The sequence below is a fragment of the Phymastichus coffea genome, unplaced genomic scaffold (assembly GCF_024137745.1).
Source record: "Phymastichus coffea isolate CEN01 unplaced genomic scaffold, Cenicafe_Pcof_1.1 PCOF00085, whole genome shotgun sequence".
Classification (NCBI taxonomy): Eukaryota; Metazoa; Arthropoda; class Insecta; order Hymenoptera; family Eulophidae; genus Phymastichus; species Phymastichus coffea.
Genome location: NW_026706896.1, coordinates 263180 through 281183, shown reverse-complemented (window position 1 = coordinate 281183; position 18004 = coordinate 263180). Strand labels below are relative to the sequence as shown.

The window sequence follows — 18004 nt, the reverse complement described above, 5'->3', positions numbered from 1 at the left end:
ACAATAGAATTAATCAGAAATACGTGAATTAGTTATAATTAAAAAAAAGTAAATGAAATCATGAATTGAACCGAATGCATTTCATTTATAATAGGTTCAATTAGTAAAGACTATAAAAAAGAGTGAAAGTGATAGCAGCTAGGATAATGACTTTAAAGTGTCTGTCACGCATATTCCATTGGAAGAAAGCCGAGCGTGTGGTGCACGTGTGTGACTTAACCAAAGGCTCAGACAGTCATTTGCCGAGGCTAGCACCGAATGCACAATACTCGGCACGTCTTAAAAGACGACTGCAGAAATTTCTTTTGGTCTCATCGAAGCATCCTCTGACGAGACTTCACTTGCGCAGCCAAGCGGCAATAGCTTTCGAGAAACGTCGTCACGGCATATCTCGTCATTGGTGGCTCATTCATCCATGCAGTGACTTTCGGTTGTGTTAACACTTTTCTATTTATTTTCAATTATATCTCCATCTCCCCCTTTAATAATTGCCTCGTCTTCTCTCCTATTTGCAGATTTGTTTGGGATATCATCATGAAATTCACTTACCTCTATATGTTCTTCATGATACCCTACATGATTTCTTTTTACCGCTTGTCCAAAACCACAGCAGAATCTACTGATCAGTATTTGAGAGTACTTACACCAAGCTACATCGTATGCCTTATAGATATTCTTCTAAATTTTCTCACGGGATACGTTTCTCGCGACGGTCATGAAATATTTCTCGATCCGTTGCTCGTATTAAAGTACGTTGTTTAAAAGTTCTTAACCGGTTCGAGCTTTCGAGCTTCAAGTCCTTCTGTTTCTTCGAGTATGTCACATTGTACAATCGTAAACATATAAACATATAAAGAGCCTTGTCGCACGCGCGTTGACTATTTGCTTGCATTTTAATAATCACAAGGTCGATAAGCTCGATAGCTCGTACTTTACGAGCTTTTGCAGAAGTCTAATACAATGTTTCATTCGGGTATAACTAAACTTTGAAACTTGAAAAAGTTAGCTTGCCATTATCGAAATTATTGATCCAGTATTATGATGCTTTTCAGGCACTACGCAAAAAGCTTTTTCGTGGCAGACTTAATCTCGTCCATCCCTTATACATGGTTTTATAAAGCACATTTCGTAGAAGAATCCACAAGCTCTAATCTACAAATCTACCTTTTGTTTTTGGAATTGTTACCTTTATTGAAATTTTGTCGCATATGTACAGTACGGCATTACATCAAGGAGATAGTTCTGGTACTGTTTATTTTTCATAATGCCAGATCAATTAATTAACTGTCCAGACTGCCTGGTGTAGAAGATATGAAGAATACATTTTGAAACATTAATAGGCTTTCGGAGCATCGCGAGTTTACGAGCTTAGTATATGGACATTTTGGATGACGATTTTGATCTTTCATTGGGCTGCCTGTCTCACATATGCATTTCCATTCATCTATGCTTACATTAAAAAAAATTCTTTAAAAGTAAGCGCTCACTTTCGTTACTTTCGCGAGCCTCTAAAACCATTCGTTTGACAATGTTGTCATTGCTTCACAGAAAGCTGAAGGTCACTTGTTCAAGACTCAATTACGAGAAAAAAGCGACTGGCTGATCTACATGACAAGTTTGCACATTGGCGGTGGAAATTTGTGCAACTATAGCTATAATGAGTTCCAATTTACAGATTACCCCGATAAAATTACTCGATGTATTCTTCTTTTATGTGGAATGGCGTACTTTTTTTATGCAATCGGTGAGTCTCGCTCAAGATAGCATTTTATCGCTGAATTCATTCACGTGCAATTGCCTCTTCAGTTATAGTTTTACAGCTAGTTAAGTCGTCCGTTGAGCCAGAACTGAAATATCAATCAATAATGCACGGAGTTCGGCATTACATCAACCATAAAAAGCTACCAGAGAAATTGAAAGAAAGACTGCTACATTTTTACGATCACAGATTTCAAGGAAGCTTGTTTAAAGAAAAAGCTATCACGTCGACACTTTCAAGTAAGTCATGAAATGATGCATTCTTCAGATTTGATAATGCATCCAAATATTTTAGGTCACTTAAGACATGAGATTACTCAGCACAGTAGCAGAATAGTGCTGGAATCGAGTCCTTTATTCAATAATGTGCCACGAAGCTTATTGAACGGCATTATAGGTGCTCTCAAACAAGTCATTTTCCTTCAAGATGATCTCATCTACAAATGCGGCACGCACGCAAAATGCATGTACTTCATCGTCACCGGCACCGTTGCTATAGTTAATTGCTCGGGAGTAGAGGTAAACTGACATCGCAATTCTATAGTTATTTGGTGCCAATGAAACGCCTCAACATTTTCTCAGATTCATCACGTGTGCGACGGTGAGTTTTTCGGAGAATCAGCATTGATCTATCCAGAGCACAAGCGTCTGGCTACTGCGATTGCTTTGGAAGTGTGCGAAGTTCTGCGTCTTGATCGCCGAGACTTCCATAGACTCGTGACACCAAGGTCGGAATTTTACGGCCGTCTGAAAGCTATTGCTCAGCAACGAATGCAACGTATGGAGGATGTTGAACGCGAGAATCCTTCGAAAAACTTAAATAATTTATCTTAGACTTAGTGCATGTTGAAGGCTCTATTAGCTTTGACTACAACCTGTAAGCTTTTTAATCTTTCATGAGCGAGCTTCAGTTTTCTCTGTATTTTCTACACTACATTACTTAGACTATCTAATAAACGTATGCGCTTTGTACTCTAAGAATCGAATACTTTTATTCATTTTACAAGTTGACGCATTTTAACGACTCGAAGCATTCATCTAACTTCGATATATAAATAAGGGTTAAAAAGTATGCTCGGTATGAAATCACGCTTGTTTAGCAAATATAGAAAAAACCAAAATCATGAGGTCCGTGAACAAGTTAATTAATTTAATAAATCAACTCATATTTCATTCAAAGAGATTAAAATTAAAAACAAGATAGATCGAAGTTTGTATAACACATCGACTCGGCAAGTATTGTGATAGCAAAACTGGTCGAGCTCTTAGCGTTTGTGACAGAGTATAGTCTCAATTATTCGACCATTCGACTAGCCTCCGACGAAGAAGTTTCCCCTCAAAGAGACATTGTTCGTTCAAACTTTCAGCTACAGAACGATCAGCTTGTTAAGCACGCTCAGCAAAGTAGCTGAAAAAGATATCATCCTCATTCGTCAAAACAATTTCATCACTAGCAAAAACGTTTTTTCTAACTTCCAGCGCAGCTTTCGTCACTTCTACGGCATTTGTCATCACCTTCTCAGTGTTGGAATTCATCGTGGACAACCGCAACAAATCGTGTTGGTAAAACTCTCTCTGCACCCGAAAGACCGGTGTCTCCCAAGGCTCTAAGCTGTCTACCTGTCTGTTCAACATTTAATACTGCTTATAAAAAATTCTGAAGTGTCAAAAATTAAAAATTCGATTTTTACATACCACTTAATTATTGTTATAAAAATATGAGCAAATATAGTGCCTGTCAAAGTTTTAACTTTTTCAAAGTATTTTGCCAATCTGTTTTATATTTTCATATTTTTCATTAGTGCAAAAAACAATTCATATATGGTAAAGCGTGTATCCTCAATTACAACTCCTTGCTGCAGCACCGCTGGATACGTAAATAATTTTATTTGTTATATTGCTTATCTTTATAATAATTAATCAATTTCTATTGAATTAAAGTTACCTTGACTTTTGAATGTATAATCACGAATTTTTAAATGTATGTTCTTTTCTAACTTAAAAGGTTATTCTATTAGTAGTTTAGTTTTGGGAATTTATATCCTCTGTACTGTGAGCTCATACTCGCTGTTTAACGGAACATTTGGAACCCCTCTACTGTCGGTCAGCTGCCTTATTTCTACAAAAAAGCGGGAGGCGATGCAGAGCAGCTGCTCCAAAATATTTCAAAGGCAATAAGAAACTGGATGCCAACGTTGTAGAATACTGCTGTTTCTTTTAATATTAAAGTTGAAAAAAAAATTGTTTAAAGATATTAAAATTTGTATGGAGATACATAAGGTTTTGTTTTAATGTAGACAAACCATTATATCTATAACTTTGCTTTAAAATTCAATGAAAATTTAAGACATTGAATTTTTGGAAAAATAAGATAATCCGGGGATATGAAAGGTTAAACTAGCAAGGCATTGTACTGTGCTGACTACATCGGTTTACGAAACGAAAGAAGTTTCTGAAAAAGGTTCTTGGCATACATGTTAGCATGCGGTCTTTACGCGACCAAACTTCTGCGAGTTGCGAGATAAGTACTTTGTTTTTGTGTATACTACTGCGACGTTACAGCGTAGTAAATTCGGTTCTCATTCAACTTTAATTGAATTAACGCTAGTAAATTCTCATTTGATATGATAGTAATAGATTGACGTGAAAGTTTGAAATACGTTATAATTAATTGATGGCCCTGAGAAGGGCCGATTGATGTGTCGGAATGGGGAGGAAGAAAAACTATTTTGAGCTGGTGTATTTGGTAACAGCTTTGGTGCCCTCGGAGACAGCATGCTTAGCGAGTTCACCAGGCAACAGAAGCCTAACAGCAGTCTGAATCTCCCGAGAAGTGATGGTAGATCTCTTATTGTAGTGAGCCAGACGAGATGCTTCAGCGGCGATACGCTCAAAGATGTCATTGACGAAACTATTCATGATGCTCATAGCCTTGCTGGACACACCGGTATCGGGGTGAACTTGTTTCAGCACCTTGTAGATGTAGATGGCATAGGATTCCTTCCTTTTCTTTCCACGCTTCTTTTTGTCGCCCTTGGTGATGTTCTTCTGAGCCTTGCCCGACTTCTTAACAGCTTTACCACTGGTTTTAGGAGGCATCTTCAATATTTGGTAGTACACAGACTGTATTCCAAACGCTGAGAGTGGTGCGACCAAGCTTAGCGTTTCTTTTTATGGTCTGAAGCGTAATCACGCCGAACAAATGGTTTATAAGCACCGCCTTTTTTGGCGGGAAGTCACAAAGATAGTTCCTGATTGGTCGTACTCCAATAGCTACTGGCGCGTTCTTGTAATAACCGACAGTATAAAAAGAACTAGTTTTGATGCATCGAAAGCATTCGTTTGGTATTTCTGTTTAAGTCGTAAAGCAACTTTCATTAAAGATGTCTGGAAGAGGAAAAGGCGGTGGCAAAGTTAAAGGAAAGTCAAAGACTCGTTCAACTCGCGCTGGACTTCAATTCCCTGTTGGACGTATCCATCGTCTTCTTCGTAAAGGCAATTATGCTGAGCGCGTTGGTGCTGGTGCTCCAGTGTATCTCGCTGCTGTAATGGAGTACTTAGCTGCTGAAGTTTTGGAATTGGCTGGGAATGCTGCTCGTGACAATAAAAAAACTAGAATCATCCCACGTCATCTTCAGCTGGCTATCCGCAATGACGAGGAATTAAACAAATTGCTCTCTGGTGTTACTATTGCCCAAGGTGGTGTTTTGCCTAACATCCAGGCAGTTCTCTTGCCTAAAAAGACGGAAAAGAGTTCGTCATAAATTTTCGTTTCTCACTCCATTCAAATCGGCCCTTTTCAGGGCCACTATATCATTTAAACGTTGCACAAGTATTTCACTGTCTCTAAAAAAATTTATTTTTTAGTTTAATATCATGTAAATAAAAATTGATATTTAAATAAATATAAATATCATTCAGCATCTCATGAACTACAGCGAGATAAATGAGTGATAGTAATTTATTTCATTGACTTAATTTTAAAATAAACTTATGGCTGAATAACTTGTAAATAAGAATTATGATTGGTTAATATATAAAAAAGGCCGCAAAATTGTATTATCACCTTTTTAAAAATGTTTTAAATATATTGAAACATTTAATATGCGCCTAATAGGTTGACGTCTTTTTAGTTATTTGTTTAGAATTTTAAATGAAGAGATTTAGTACTACACAGGTAAAAACTAGAAAGAGTTTAAAAAAATATTGCAGGCGAGTACAGCTTGATAAAAAATGTTATTCGATTATAATAGAAAAAAAACATCAAAATTTATATGATTAATGCTATTAACATTTGTAATGTAATTGATGAACTATTTTTAATTTAGGAATATATTATTAAAAAATTCGCAAAAATTTAAAGCTAAGTTTCATAATTAAATAATTAACCATATTATTATTCTGTCATATCAAATCTTGCGAAATTATAGAACAAAGAATCAAGAGAATGACACCCAAATACTATAACAAAAACTATCTCAATTTAATTTATTTTTTACATTTGGCTGGTTTGTTTTCCAGCCTCATCAGGTCCTTTATTTAAAAAATGAATCAACATAATGATAATTTTACAATCAAATTGTATCAAATCGAATAACAAAAAACATACCAAGGCAACTGAATAATTTTTCAAGATTACATTACCGATTGTTATGAGCCAATAAAAAAGTTATTGTAAATTTTATTAAATAAAATATAAAAGTCATGTTACTAGTACTAGTCATAATATATACATAACAATTAGAAAATGCGATACAAAATACGAGCGAGAATATACGACACGAATAAAACAAGTTTCATAATTATTCTATTAATTAATTTGTTAACAAAAACATTTAAATAATTAAAATTTTATGGAAAGTAAAAGCTTTTTTTATTTATCATCGGATTTATATACTTGAACGATACACTGTCGTTGATGCGCGCTAATTAACTTTCATATGTATTTATATAAACATTCGCCTTATATAGAAGTTGGATATTTTTATAATAGCAAAATTTAATTTACAATTTGTAACAGGTTTTTGTCGGCAAAAGTTACGAAGTTCGGAACTTTTCAAATTATAATTGTAGACAAAGGTAAATATTGAATTCGGATAACAGTTATGAAAAAATAAATATCTAGTACTACTAAATTTTTTTATTTCTAGTCATCCAAAACGGAAGCATGTTTTACGTTTGAAAATATGGTGGCCCTGAAAAGGGCCGATTGAATTAAAAAATTAAAGAGGATGGCAAATAATTTAACCGCCAAAACCGTATAGAGTACGGCCTTGACGTTTCAAAGCGTACACTACATCCATGGCAGTAACAGTCTTCCTCTTGGCGTGTTCGGTGTAGGTCACAGCATCACGGATTACATTTTCAAGGAAGACCTTGAGAACACCACGAGTTTCTTCGTAGATCAAACCAGAAATACGTTTGACACCACCACGACGAGCAAGACGACGGATGGCAGGTTTCGTAATACCCTGGATGTTGTCACGTAATACTTTACGATGACGCTTGGCTCCTCCTTTTCCTAGACCTTTTCCTCCCTTTCCTCGGCCAGTCATTTTGATATGGTACTAAATTGTTAACTGCGCGAAAGCAAACAGTGAACTGATGGTGAAACAGCCTTATTGCCGCATATTTATACATTTTCTAAAACATCACTCCCACCAAGCTCTTTTGCTTCAAAATTCTAAATGCAATGCTCCTAGCAAAACGATTTCGGAACACAATTGTATCAACCCCACCATTAAATTGTCAGCCAATAGCAGGCTTTTGCAGCACGGCTGCCCAAACTGTTTCCCACCACGAAGTTTTCGACCAATAAGGACACACGTAGCTGCTCACACTCGTGCATAAAAGAGAGCGTTAAAAACGCCAGAACTATCTGTTAGATTTTGACGCTCAGTAGGAATTATCTACAATGGCGCGTACCAAGCAAACTGCTCGCAAATCCACCGGAGGAAAGGCTCCGAGAAAATAGCTTGCCACGAAGGCTGCTCGTAAGAGTGCGCCAGCAACCGGTGGTGTGAAGAAGCCCCATCGATACAGGCCTGGAACTGTTGCTCTTCGCGAGATCCGTCGTTACCAGAAGAGCACTGAACTTCTTATCCGCAAGTTGCCTTTCCAGCGCTTGGTTCGTGAAATTGCTCAAGACTTCAAAACCGACCTCCGTTTCCAGAGCTCTGCTGTAATGGCTCTTCAAGAGGCTAGCGAGGCTTACTTAGTTGGCCTTTTCGAAGACACCAACCTCTGTGCCATCCACGCGAAGCGTGTTACCATCATGCCCAAAGACATTCAACTGGCTAGACGCATCCGTGGAGAACGTGCTTAAACGTTAATGTTCTTTTTTTTTTACACAATCAGCCCTTTTAAGGGCTATCATACATTTCAAACATTGAACTAACTGTCGTGCCATACATTCAACTAGCTGGCGTGACTGCCAAATTTTAAATAGCTTAGGCTGCTATTACATAAGAGCGAAAAGCGGACAGACGCTCTCCGCTGCGTCCCTAACCGGCGTCTTACGTGGTGCATCCCTCTTCCCTCTCTTATTTATAACATCCCTTTCTATTTTAAACATACTATAATTATAATTTTCTTATATATTGTATATACATGTGTATATATAACATATATACGACATAAATTAATATTGTCGAGAAAATTATAATCATAGCATGTTTAGAATAATAGAAAGGGACGCTATAAATAAGAGGAGAGAGGAAAGAGGGATGCACCACGTAAAACTTCAGCTAGGGACGCAGCGGAGAGCGTCTGCTCGTTAATGGACAAAACTTTCTCTTTTTGTCCGCTCGAATCTGCTGTCCGCTGCCACTCTGTCTGCTTTCCGCTCCCATGTAAGAGCACCCTTCGTGTTACTTTTTCGTGTAAAAAGATTAATTAATCTTAATGAAGTAGCAAATGATTTAATGGAGTATTCCTTTATATAAATGACAAAAAAATCGATATGAATTTTAGGAATTTCTTTAAACAAAACTACAAAATATGTTTATTTGAAATTTCGACAGAATTTTAATAAACATACGCGCTATGTAGCATCAAAGGTATAAACTTTTTTTCTTAATTTGTGGACAGCATCCTTGTTACTGATTCTTTCTGAAACATACAAATAAAAATTTCTGCTTATTATAAGACAGATACTTATCAATATATTTAATTATAAAATATGGAAAAATTATTTAACAATATAATTTAATAAAAGAATTTGTTAATTGTTCATGCAAATTACTAATTAAATAATACTTTTGCACAGAAATCTATAGTTATATCTACTAGATATTTATTTTATCTTTAAAATGACGTTTTTTTTATATGTTGAAAATTCGCTGAGTTCTGCTGCCCATAATGTCGAAAATTCGGAAAATGTTCATTTTAAGTAATCACGATTGAAGTTTGCGATATAGAAAAATCGCAGGTTTTCAATACTCGGAGCTATAAATACATTTGCTTTAGGCCCTCGCCACATATACGCGTACGCGCGCGTATGCGGATATGTGGCGAGGGCCTCAATTAATCAGTAATGCTAGCACCATATAGGATACCTTCATCTTTTTTGTATAATTGCGATTCATTAGCTGCTATAATTTTTTTGTCATTGTACCTGACTTCGTGGATTCATGGTTGCAGACGTTTTGGCGCTTCACGCGCTCTTCGTCAGCATTAACTTCGCGTAGTTGACAACTACCATTCCAAGATTGAATTCAAGGTATTTCATTAGCCTTAAAGTGCCCATGCAACCGTTATTGAAAAGCACACCTGCTACATATACAGCTATTTCAACCATTTTTGGGCCACAATGTAAGTGCTTTGGAATGATTCGCCAAATAAGAGCATTGAAGCTGTCATTAGCGTTTTGCGTATGACCACCCAAGCATGTTTTTAGCAAATCTTCTTTGGATAAATATTCATAGATTGAGAACAAATGTTTTCGCACATTAGAATGGACCAGCGGAGGGTGTTTGTAGACGTTTGCCCCGACAAGTTGTGCTCATTGCCACTCATGCCAGCTGTCGATTCTAGTCGGGCTGTATTGGTACATTGAATTTTCATAGGTTGAGCACATATGGTAATACGTTGCCATAATTGCGTTCTTCATACTTTCAACCAAATTAACGTTCCTTCCGATAGCCAAGCTGTAATGTTTAGATAACTTATTGATAAATCCGTCAGTGAGTTTTCTTTTCCCGCCTAACCTTTCAGCCTTTTTCAAATTCTGTAGTCTAGTGCCCATGCGCTTCTGTACATAGCCAATGTACTCATATTTCACGACAGTAAAATCATCTCCGTAAGGATTTGCCTTCAAATTAATCAAAAAAGTTTTCGATTCGCCGTCGTAAAAATACACGGTATAATAAACGTCATAGTACTTAAAGGATATTCCGAATATTTCCAAAATAGCATCAACCTCCATTTTTCCGGCCAGTCCTTCGTGATTCGCAATGCACTCGTCAGTATGGTTCTCATGCCACTTATATTCATTTGTACCTTCTTTAAAAGGGCATACTACGTAACCTTAGCAAAGAGGTCTTGACAACAGAGTCTACGATTTTTCTGATCTACGGTGGTACGTCTGGTCGTACGCAATCGAAGTCATGACACAAATTTTTGAGGACAATTCACGTTTTTTTCAGGAACTGTCGCTCGACGCTTTCAATTGTTGGAGTTGCATTGAATATTTTATTTAATTTTTTTTTCTTCTGCAACTCCATCATCACAACTTTTCGGAAACAAATTTTCGAGACTGGTTGTATGGAGAAAAAATACACATTAGCAGAAAAAGCTTAAACAGAAACAACGGATAACTCATTTTGTAAAGTCACTAAACGACTTAAAAAACCAACTATATTTTTTCTACCAATAAGAAAAACTAGTAGTAAAAGGGCCAAAATAGACGAAGAAAAAACTGCAGCATTCGCAAATTACCGTACAGTATTTAAACCTCATTGAAGAATAATCACAGAACAAGAAAATACACTAATTGAAGATCTTGAAGTTCAATACAACACACCAATCGAATCGGTTAAAATAAAGGAAGAATTTCAGATAATTAATACTATTAATAAGAATAAAACTTCTGAACTTAAAATATTACAGGAAAACTGATCAAAAAACTACCCTCGATAAAAATAAAATTCATAATTATTTTTAATAATGCTTTCATCGACGCTACTTTCTTTCTTAATGGAAAATACCAGAGCTTATTTTAATACATGAATCCGGTTAAGAAAATGAACTACTTTCATACAGACCGATTAATCTTTAACGAGTACTTTCTAAAATTTATGAAAAATTAATCTTAGCTTGAATTAACCTAATAATTATTAGTAGAATATTTATCCTAGATCATCAATTTTGTTTTTAGGTGCAACCATTCCACGATAGAATAAGTAAACAGAATAGTATCTATTGCGAAGAAATCTCTCAAAGAATAACAGTTGACACGTGTTCCTTGATGTCACGCAGGTGCTTCATAAAGTCTGGCATCCGCACAAACTGAAGAAATATTTTCCAAAGCATATGAAACTCTTAAGTCTTATTTACAAAATAGAACTTTTTAAGTAAAAATAAATAAAAAAATATCGAAATACCAGTTAATAGAAGCAAAAGTATCGCAAGACAATGTTTTATGACCAACACGTTACCGGTTATACACTCAGTTCTATCAATGTTTCCAAATCAATTGCTCCATCAAGACATGAACATACGCAGACGATAAAGCATTTTTTACATCACTAACGTATTGACTCAGCGGAAGAAAATTGGGCCTTACAGTAGAAAACAATCTACTGCTATATAAATTTGTCCTTAAACCAATATGAATCTATAGCATTTAACTATGGAAGGTCATTTTAAACTCGAATATTGAAATCTTGGAAAGATTTTAAACGAAAGTCTTACGTAATATCACACACATATCATTGTTTACCTCAAATGAAATCATCCGCTATAATCTACAGGTACCATTATTATTTAAAAAAATTAATTAAAACGTACGCAAAATACGTATTAGATTACAAAATCACCCAAATAAACCAATCAGCTATCTCCTCAAGTCATCCATCACTAACACCAGACTCAACAGTCTTAAGAAATATAAATTAATAAATGCATAAATAACTCTCAATCTATTTGCTACACACGCTTTAAAATAAAGACAGAAAGCTCGAGGTTATAAACCAATAGAATGTGAAGTATGAGGCTTGCTGGTGGGAAGCTAGAGGATACAGTGCGTAAATGCAAAACAATAAAGTAAAGAGGATCAGAAAATTATGTGTCCTTAGTGATGAGCGTGCAAGGTCTACTGCCTTTTGGCATATAATTTTCTAGTGCATGAGATCAGATATTTGATAGGTGATGGTATGGAGGGTGATACTATCACGTGGTTAAAAAAACAGAACTGTTTTTAAATTTTATTTAAAAAAAACATTAAAGTAAATGCGATGAGAACCATTTATCCATGATTTATATACATTTATAAAATGCAATTGATTTAAAAATCTTTAACATAAAAAATCATTGTATCCAGTGTCGTGTAGATCGCTTCTGCAGCATTCACGCTTCAAGTCGGGACCGCGACCATTAATTTTACATTTCAGAAACATGATTACAATCACATTGATAAAATTTGCGACTGTAAATAACCTTTCACATATGTATTTTTCAATTCGAAGCCTAGCGGACAAACAAGAAAACTATTAAATACGAGCTATAAAATATGAACTATGGTAATTAGAAAATTTAATTTAAAAATAAATAAATAGGACAAATATTATCAGCTTGCTAAACAATTAAATAAAGCTATAAAAATCAATAAATAATGCATATATTTCAAATATAATTATTCTGAAATATTGAATGTAATTTTGTAACTATTTTTAAGTTATAATTTAGGAAGTAGCCCTGAACGTACAAAAATAAAATAAAATTATCATTAGCAATTTTCAGATTAGTTCGTGAGATGCCATCTTTGGTGAACTTCAGTGTAATTTTAGGCCGAGAGTTTTCACGAGTGTTCTCTTTCTTGCTGCTGCTTGACTTTCCTCAACTCAAATGTATGTAGGTTCAGCTGTGAGGTCATGGAAAACAGCCTTGGTCTTTCGCTCTTGCCCACCGTAGGTAGCGCTATATGCACAGCCAATTTGCGATATATATGATAGCAGGAGCTTTGTAGAGAGTCAAGATAATCTCTTTTCACCAACAGTCAGTCGGACTTTTGAACTCGCACGGGACCGCTCAGCAAATATCCAGGACACCTATATTTACGTATTTCTTTACAAACCGTCAGTTAAATAATTTTTTATTAACAATTTGATGAAGGTGACTCCGAATTCTGTGTCAGATATGAACTTGTGAATATTTTTAAAAAGAACTACTAGTTTTGACTATTAAAATATCCAAATATCGATTACCGATTATCGAATTGTCAATGAAACCAATTATCAGGACGTCACGAAGATTCGCGTCAATCGAATTTTCCGTTAGTAAAGTTTACAAAGTGACTGTATAACTAGTTCAATACAATAACAGTATTCAAATGAAGACATTCAAAATGCTGCTGTCGGCTGAATCAACGTTCATTATCTTAGCTTTTATTGTCATCGTTGTAACAAACTTGGAGAAACGTTAATCCGCTTCTTTCAATGTTGAAGTTTCTGAATCATCGAGATATACACACACCGTATACATCATTGTTATGATTTAGAGTAAGCATATATTTATACGATGGGTTAGAGTGGATGGAATGTGTATATGGAAGTATGGGAATAGTTAACATAGTTCTTGTGATTGAATCGATTGATGATATTGAACATATTTTATTGGCTATTTACAAAAAATTGCATTTTATAATATATACATTATTTGTACCAGTTCTCTCAAATCTTGATTCTTTGGATCTCAGTTATGACATGAAAAACAATAGTAGGCACCCCATCTACGTAAGTTTATTAATTATTCACGCATTCAATGAATTTTAGTAATTATATTGTTTTTTCTAGTTGGATCAGGCGTTCACGGGACTATCAGAAGACTATTTATTAAATTACGATAAGAGGACAAAGACGTTCAAGCGTGTTTAAAATATATGACAGATTTAGCTGAAATCATCGAGGCTAATGACGACGTTGATGAAACATAAAGGGCCGAGTATCTGAATTTCGAAATTGAACTTACTAAGGTAGTTCTTCAATCACTTTGCAACGAAGACAATCGTTTTAAATTAATGACTCTGTAAAATGTAAGAATCGTTTAGAATAACACAACTCGTAATCGTTGACAGTGTGTATGCACTTCGTTTTAAATATGACGCGATGCTCTTGACAGAAGCGTGATCATTTTTTTTTATTAGAAAAGGGTGCCGTCCCGAATATTCGATTGAATATATAACTACACTCCTCTATTTTGTGTCGTCAAGCCGAAAATGGTGATTACAGTGATTACTGTGGCATCAATCTTCTTGCAATAACACCAATTCTTCATACTTTAAACAGTTGACTATTGACTGTAGGATGGGACTGTCCGAAGACCAAATTTCAAAGATATCGCTCAAATGATGTATGGCAAACTTTCTTAAGCTTTGAATCTCAACAGCTTTCTTAAAGCGTCTTTTCAAAATTTCGTTGTAGTATGAATTATAGTGTATTTCTTCTTTCGAGAACCGGTCTGAAACAGATGGTATATCAACGTAGCGCGCTAGCGTGCAATCATCCGAAATAAGAAACGTATACGTTGTTAGCGAGCGATAAAGCCTCTCTTGTTTCAAACGTAGAAGACTAATTAAGCAACAGTCGTAATAGTCTTTTGTCGTTTCACACGAAGCGATTATCGTCCGATTTATTTCGGAGATAGACTTGTTTTCAGACTCCATCAGTGCTAAATGTGCTAGCACCGGCTCTATCAAATCGGATACTCCAAGTTGTTGAGCCACACCGATCACTGTTTCTCCATCTTTCTGATGCTCCGGATCAGCTCCGAATAACAAGAGAAATTCAATGCACTTCTTTCTGGAACTGTAATCACCATTTGTCTGCTGGACGACACAAAATAAAGGAGTGTAGTTACGGTCACTTCGAATATTCGGGTCGGCACCCTTTTCTAATAAAAAGCAAGTGCAGATCGAATTGCCGCGAAGCGCAGCGTTATGCAACGCAGAATGATTGCTTCGGTCAAGGGCATTCACGTCAAAGTCGTTGTACTGAAATAACTCCAATACATCGGTATTCTTGTTTTCGATTAAATAATATAACGGCGTCCTCTCGTAGTTATCTCTCGTCAGGAAATTTATATTATAGTATTGTAAAAATAGTTCCACACCTGCTTTTGAACATTTGCATAAAATGTAACTTAGCTTCATAGCTTTGCAGTCGTTCTCTGACTCCTCCCACGCGATATTTCTTTTCAACAGTAGCCTCAATATTTCCATGTTGTAACAGAACTTAAGAACCCTCGGTTCTTTCCCCTTATAATTTTTAATATTGATATTAGCTCCATTTTGCAAGAGTACTAGCATGTTTGCAATGTCCGATTGATTAGCGGCTTCGTGTAGCGCAGTGTTTCCGGTATCGGGGTCCTGAGAATTAAGGCAGTCAGGTTCGAAATCGATCAACGCTTTCGTCACTTCGGGATCGTACAAAAAGACAGCTCGATATAAAGGACACTCGGCTTGTCGCAGTTTATTCGCCAATTCGTTAATGCTGAAATGTCCGTTGGCGAGATCGAGCGATATTTTGTAGAAAAATTGCTTAAATATCTTCAAGCTTCTCGGTGTTTTCGACAATTTTACAGCTACGTTAAGTGCACACTTTTCGTAAAACTGAGATGGATAGAAACTTGCACCTTCCTCCAGTAGTGTTTTCACTGCTTTGACGCTCTCTTCCTTCACGGCTGTTATGAGCGGCGTCGTTTCGCCATCGTCGACGGCGTCAATTACTGACCCGTGATTTATCAAATACTTTACTATTTCCGCATTATTGTACTTGGCAGCCAGATGTAGTAAAGTTACACGGTGACAGTCTACCAGTTCATCTGCCGCAACATCTTGTATTAGATGCACAACCGTCTGTTTTTCACCACATCTTAAAGATTCTATTAGTTGGTCGGCAAAATATTTCTTTCCATGTCGTTCGTAAAACTGTAAAAAATATTGATAATCTTAATTCAACAATGTTACAAAAGAACAGCAAAAATATAAATCGTCAAACACTTTAATAAGCTGAAATATTTGTGATATGGCAAACACTGATTTAACGTAAATTGTTATAATTGTATAATTGCCTCTAGGACTACATACAAAATGAAGTTTTGTAGAATTTTGTAAAAATTTGTTTTTATAAAAATGAAGTTTTGTAATGAAAAAACAATAATTTATTAATTATACACTTACCGCCATTTTGTAATACTCTGAATTATTAGAATAACAAACAAAGCTTATAAAATCGAATGAGCAATGGTAGGTACTAGTTTTTCACCAGACTCAGTCAGAGATGCGTACTCTACGAAAGCGTAGGACAGACTAAAATATTCCAGGGAAGATGGCTTGAGTTTTTATACTCTAGGTCAGTTTTGCCATCCTTTCCTACTTTCTAGGACTAAAGACATCATAGTCTAAGACCAAGAAGGCTATTAACGGACTCCCACTGCGACTGCATTTTCACTGAAATGTGAAAATTTCGCTTCTATGGGCCGGAGGGATACTTAGAGTATGGCAATGAAGGAGATCGTATCTTACTGTATTGAAAAATAAATCATCACCGTCCAGTAGAATATTTACGATGTCTTCATAATTCATTTACCTTACCCTAACAACTAATTCACCAGCCCTCTTACAAATTTCCTTTTCATTATTCAAATACTCGTTATATTTCCGCTTTCCTAAAACTGGGGAAAACCCATTTTCCTTTGTGTTCACGATCGAACGGCCGACCATGGCTGAACCTAGCCCTTAATACCGTCATTCAAATTTATTGCCCAGCGTCTGGAAATGCGCGCGCGGATACACATTTATAGTATATAGCTTAGAAAGTCTAGATTCTCTTCTATTATCCGAAAAAAGATTTACTTCGATAGCTTTTGATTTGAAAAAGTTATTTGATTTTGAAGTTTTGAGTAATGTTGCTTTTCCGCTATTTTGAGATTCTTCTGACGCTTTGTTTTATTTTTATACATCTCTACGTCTTTAACGCATTTTACGTCTACTACTCACGTACACATCCTGTCTCGACACAAGAGAGCGAATGGCTGGATCGTTTCGAATCCCTACTGGTCCGGACTGGAAGGGGGCTGTAACGAAGAACGTTACATCCGCGCTCTCGACTCGTCAGGACGACCGCCTGGCAGAGGTAGCACATAAAGAGCATTATTACGATAATAAAATCTATTTGTGTTAACCATTGACTGGCCCGTTGGAAGTGTCCATTCCATTTAATAATATTATAAAACTTTTAGGCTCCATTGCAACTGCTGATAGAAAAGTACAACGTTTCCAGAGTAAATCTACTTGCATTCATTTTATTCTTCTAAAACGACTTGTTTGCTAATGTTTATATGCCATGCTTATATCACATATTCATTGAACAATGTCTTGTCGATTTCTCTGAACCGCAAAAGTTATTTTTCCGAAGAGTTCTCGATTACTTTTAGCGTCGGATAAAAATACGACTAATTGATTAGATGAACAATATTTAAAGATAGATGAATAACTAATAATATATTTAAAGGATACGCGGACAATGCGGAGTACAAGGTAATGCGAGATACTCCTATTAAATTTGTTCTTAATACTTTCGTGTTTAATACCAGATCTACGGTTCTTTTATGAGAACCCTTATAAGGATGTGATTCTTGCTGTTTGCAGAAAAAATTGTAGTTATTGTGACTATAAAAATGACAATATTATTGTTTTTTTAAGTGGCAGTTGAAACAGTAAGTATCGATAAAATTTAATTAAACCATCTTTTAGTACATTTTTTAAGCTTTCCAAAACACTTGTTAAATTTTCATTTTTGTCAACTCTACTCATTTGAATATCAAAAGTTTGAAAATATCACTTTTGGGCAAAGTGGGGTATCTCCTTTTTATGAAGATTTTTTAAATCTTATTGTAAACGAATTCAATACATAAAATCAATCATAAAATGACCTATTAATTATAATGCAAACAAAAATATTTTTTATAACTATATCTGATGCACCGTTATTATTAAACGATGAATATACATTTCTTACAATTGATTATT

General features: G+C 35.6%; 5 protein-coding genes, 1 long non-coding RNA gene and 1 pseudogene across 6 annotated transcripts; 4 read left to right on the top strand and 3 right to left on the bottom strand.

The window, feature by feature from the left end:
- Positions 1 to 146: 146 nt before the first annotated feature.
- Positions 147 to 2606, top strand: LOC131668892 (potassium/sodium hyperpolarization-activated cyclic nucleotide-gated channel 1-like). The gene is given in 8 exon segments (XM_058943364.1): positions 147 to 430; positions 516 to 764; positions 1053 to 1245; positions 1341 to 1475; positions 1549 to 1744; positions 1807 to 1998; positions 2054 to 2277; positions 2341 to 2606. Coding segments are annotated over 8 exon segments (1725 nt in total). The 3' UTR covers positions 2593 to 2606.
- A 1833-nt stretch (positions 2607 to 4439) lies between these two features.
- LOC131668947 (histone H2B) lies at positions 4440 to 4884 on the bottom strand. Its single transcript, XM_058943452.1, has one exon. It carries the CDS (start codon positions 4855 to 4857, stop codon positions 4483 to 4485), a length of 375 nt encoding a protein of 124 aa, XP_058799435.1. The 5' UTR covers positions 4858 to 4884; the 3' UTR covers positions 4440 to 4482.
- Positions 4885 to 5111: 227 nt separating this feature from the next.
- Positions 5112 to 5786, top strand: LOC131668976 (histone H2A-like). The gene has a single exon (XM_058943498.1). The coding sequence runs from the start codon at positions 5142 to 5144 to the stop codon at positions 5520 to 5522; it is 381 nt and encodes a 126-aa protein (XP_058799481.1). The 5' UTR covers positions 5112 to 5141; the 3' UTR covers positions 5523 to 5786.
- Positions 5787 to 6794: 1008 nt separating this feature from the next.
- Positions 6795 to 7406, bottom strand: LOC131669012 (histone H4). The gene has a single exon (XM_058943563.1). The coding sequence runs from the start codon at positions 7311 to 7313 to the stop codon at positions 7002 to 7004; it is 312 nt and encodes a 103-aa protein (XP_058799546.1). The 5' UTR covers positions 7314 to 7406; the 3' UTR covers positions 6795 to 7001.
- Positions 7407 to 7672: 266 nt separating this feature from the next.
- On the top strand, positions 7673 to 8111 carry LOC131669000 (histone H3-like; annotated as a pseudogene).
- Positions 8112 to 12965: 4854 nt separating this feature from the next.
- LOC131668949 (uncharacterized) lies at positions 12966 to 14045 on the top strand. Its single transcript, XR_009302328.1, has 3 exons — positions 12966 to 13475; positions 13642 to 13709; positions 13770 to 14045. It is a non-coding gene; the product is annotated as an uncharacterized LOC131668949 (long non-coding RNA).
- Positions 14046 to 14193: 148 nt separating this feature from the next.
- On the bottom strand, positions 14194 to 16529 carry LOC131668948 (ankyrin-1-like). Its single transcript, XM_058943453.1, has 2 exons — positions 16154 to 16529; positions 14194 to 15901 (listed from the first exon to the last, which is right to left on the bottom strand). The coding sequence occupies exons 1-2, from the start codon at positions 16157 to 16159 to the stop codon at positions 14219 to 14221; spliced, it is 1689 nt and encodes a 562-aa protein (XP_058799436.1). The 5' UTR covers positions 16160 to 16529; the 3' UTR covers positions 14194 to 14218.
- Positions 16530 to 18004: the final 1475 nt, after the last annotated feature.

Coding starts and splice junctions, on each gene's coding strand:
- LOC131668947 (XM_058943452.1), bottom strand. CDS start 4,857: ATGCCTCCTAAAACCAGTGGTAAAGCTGTTAAGAAGTCGGGCAAGGCT.
- LOC131668976 (XM_058943498.1), top strand. CDS start 5,142: ATGTCTGGAAGAGGAAAAGGCGGTGGCAAAGTTAAAGGAAAGTCAAAG.
- LOC131669012 (XM_058943563.1), bottom strand. CDS start 7,313: ATGACTGGCCGAGGAAAGGGAGGAAAAGGTCTAGGAAAAGGAGGAGCC.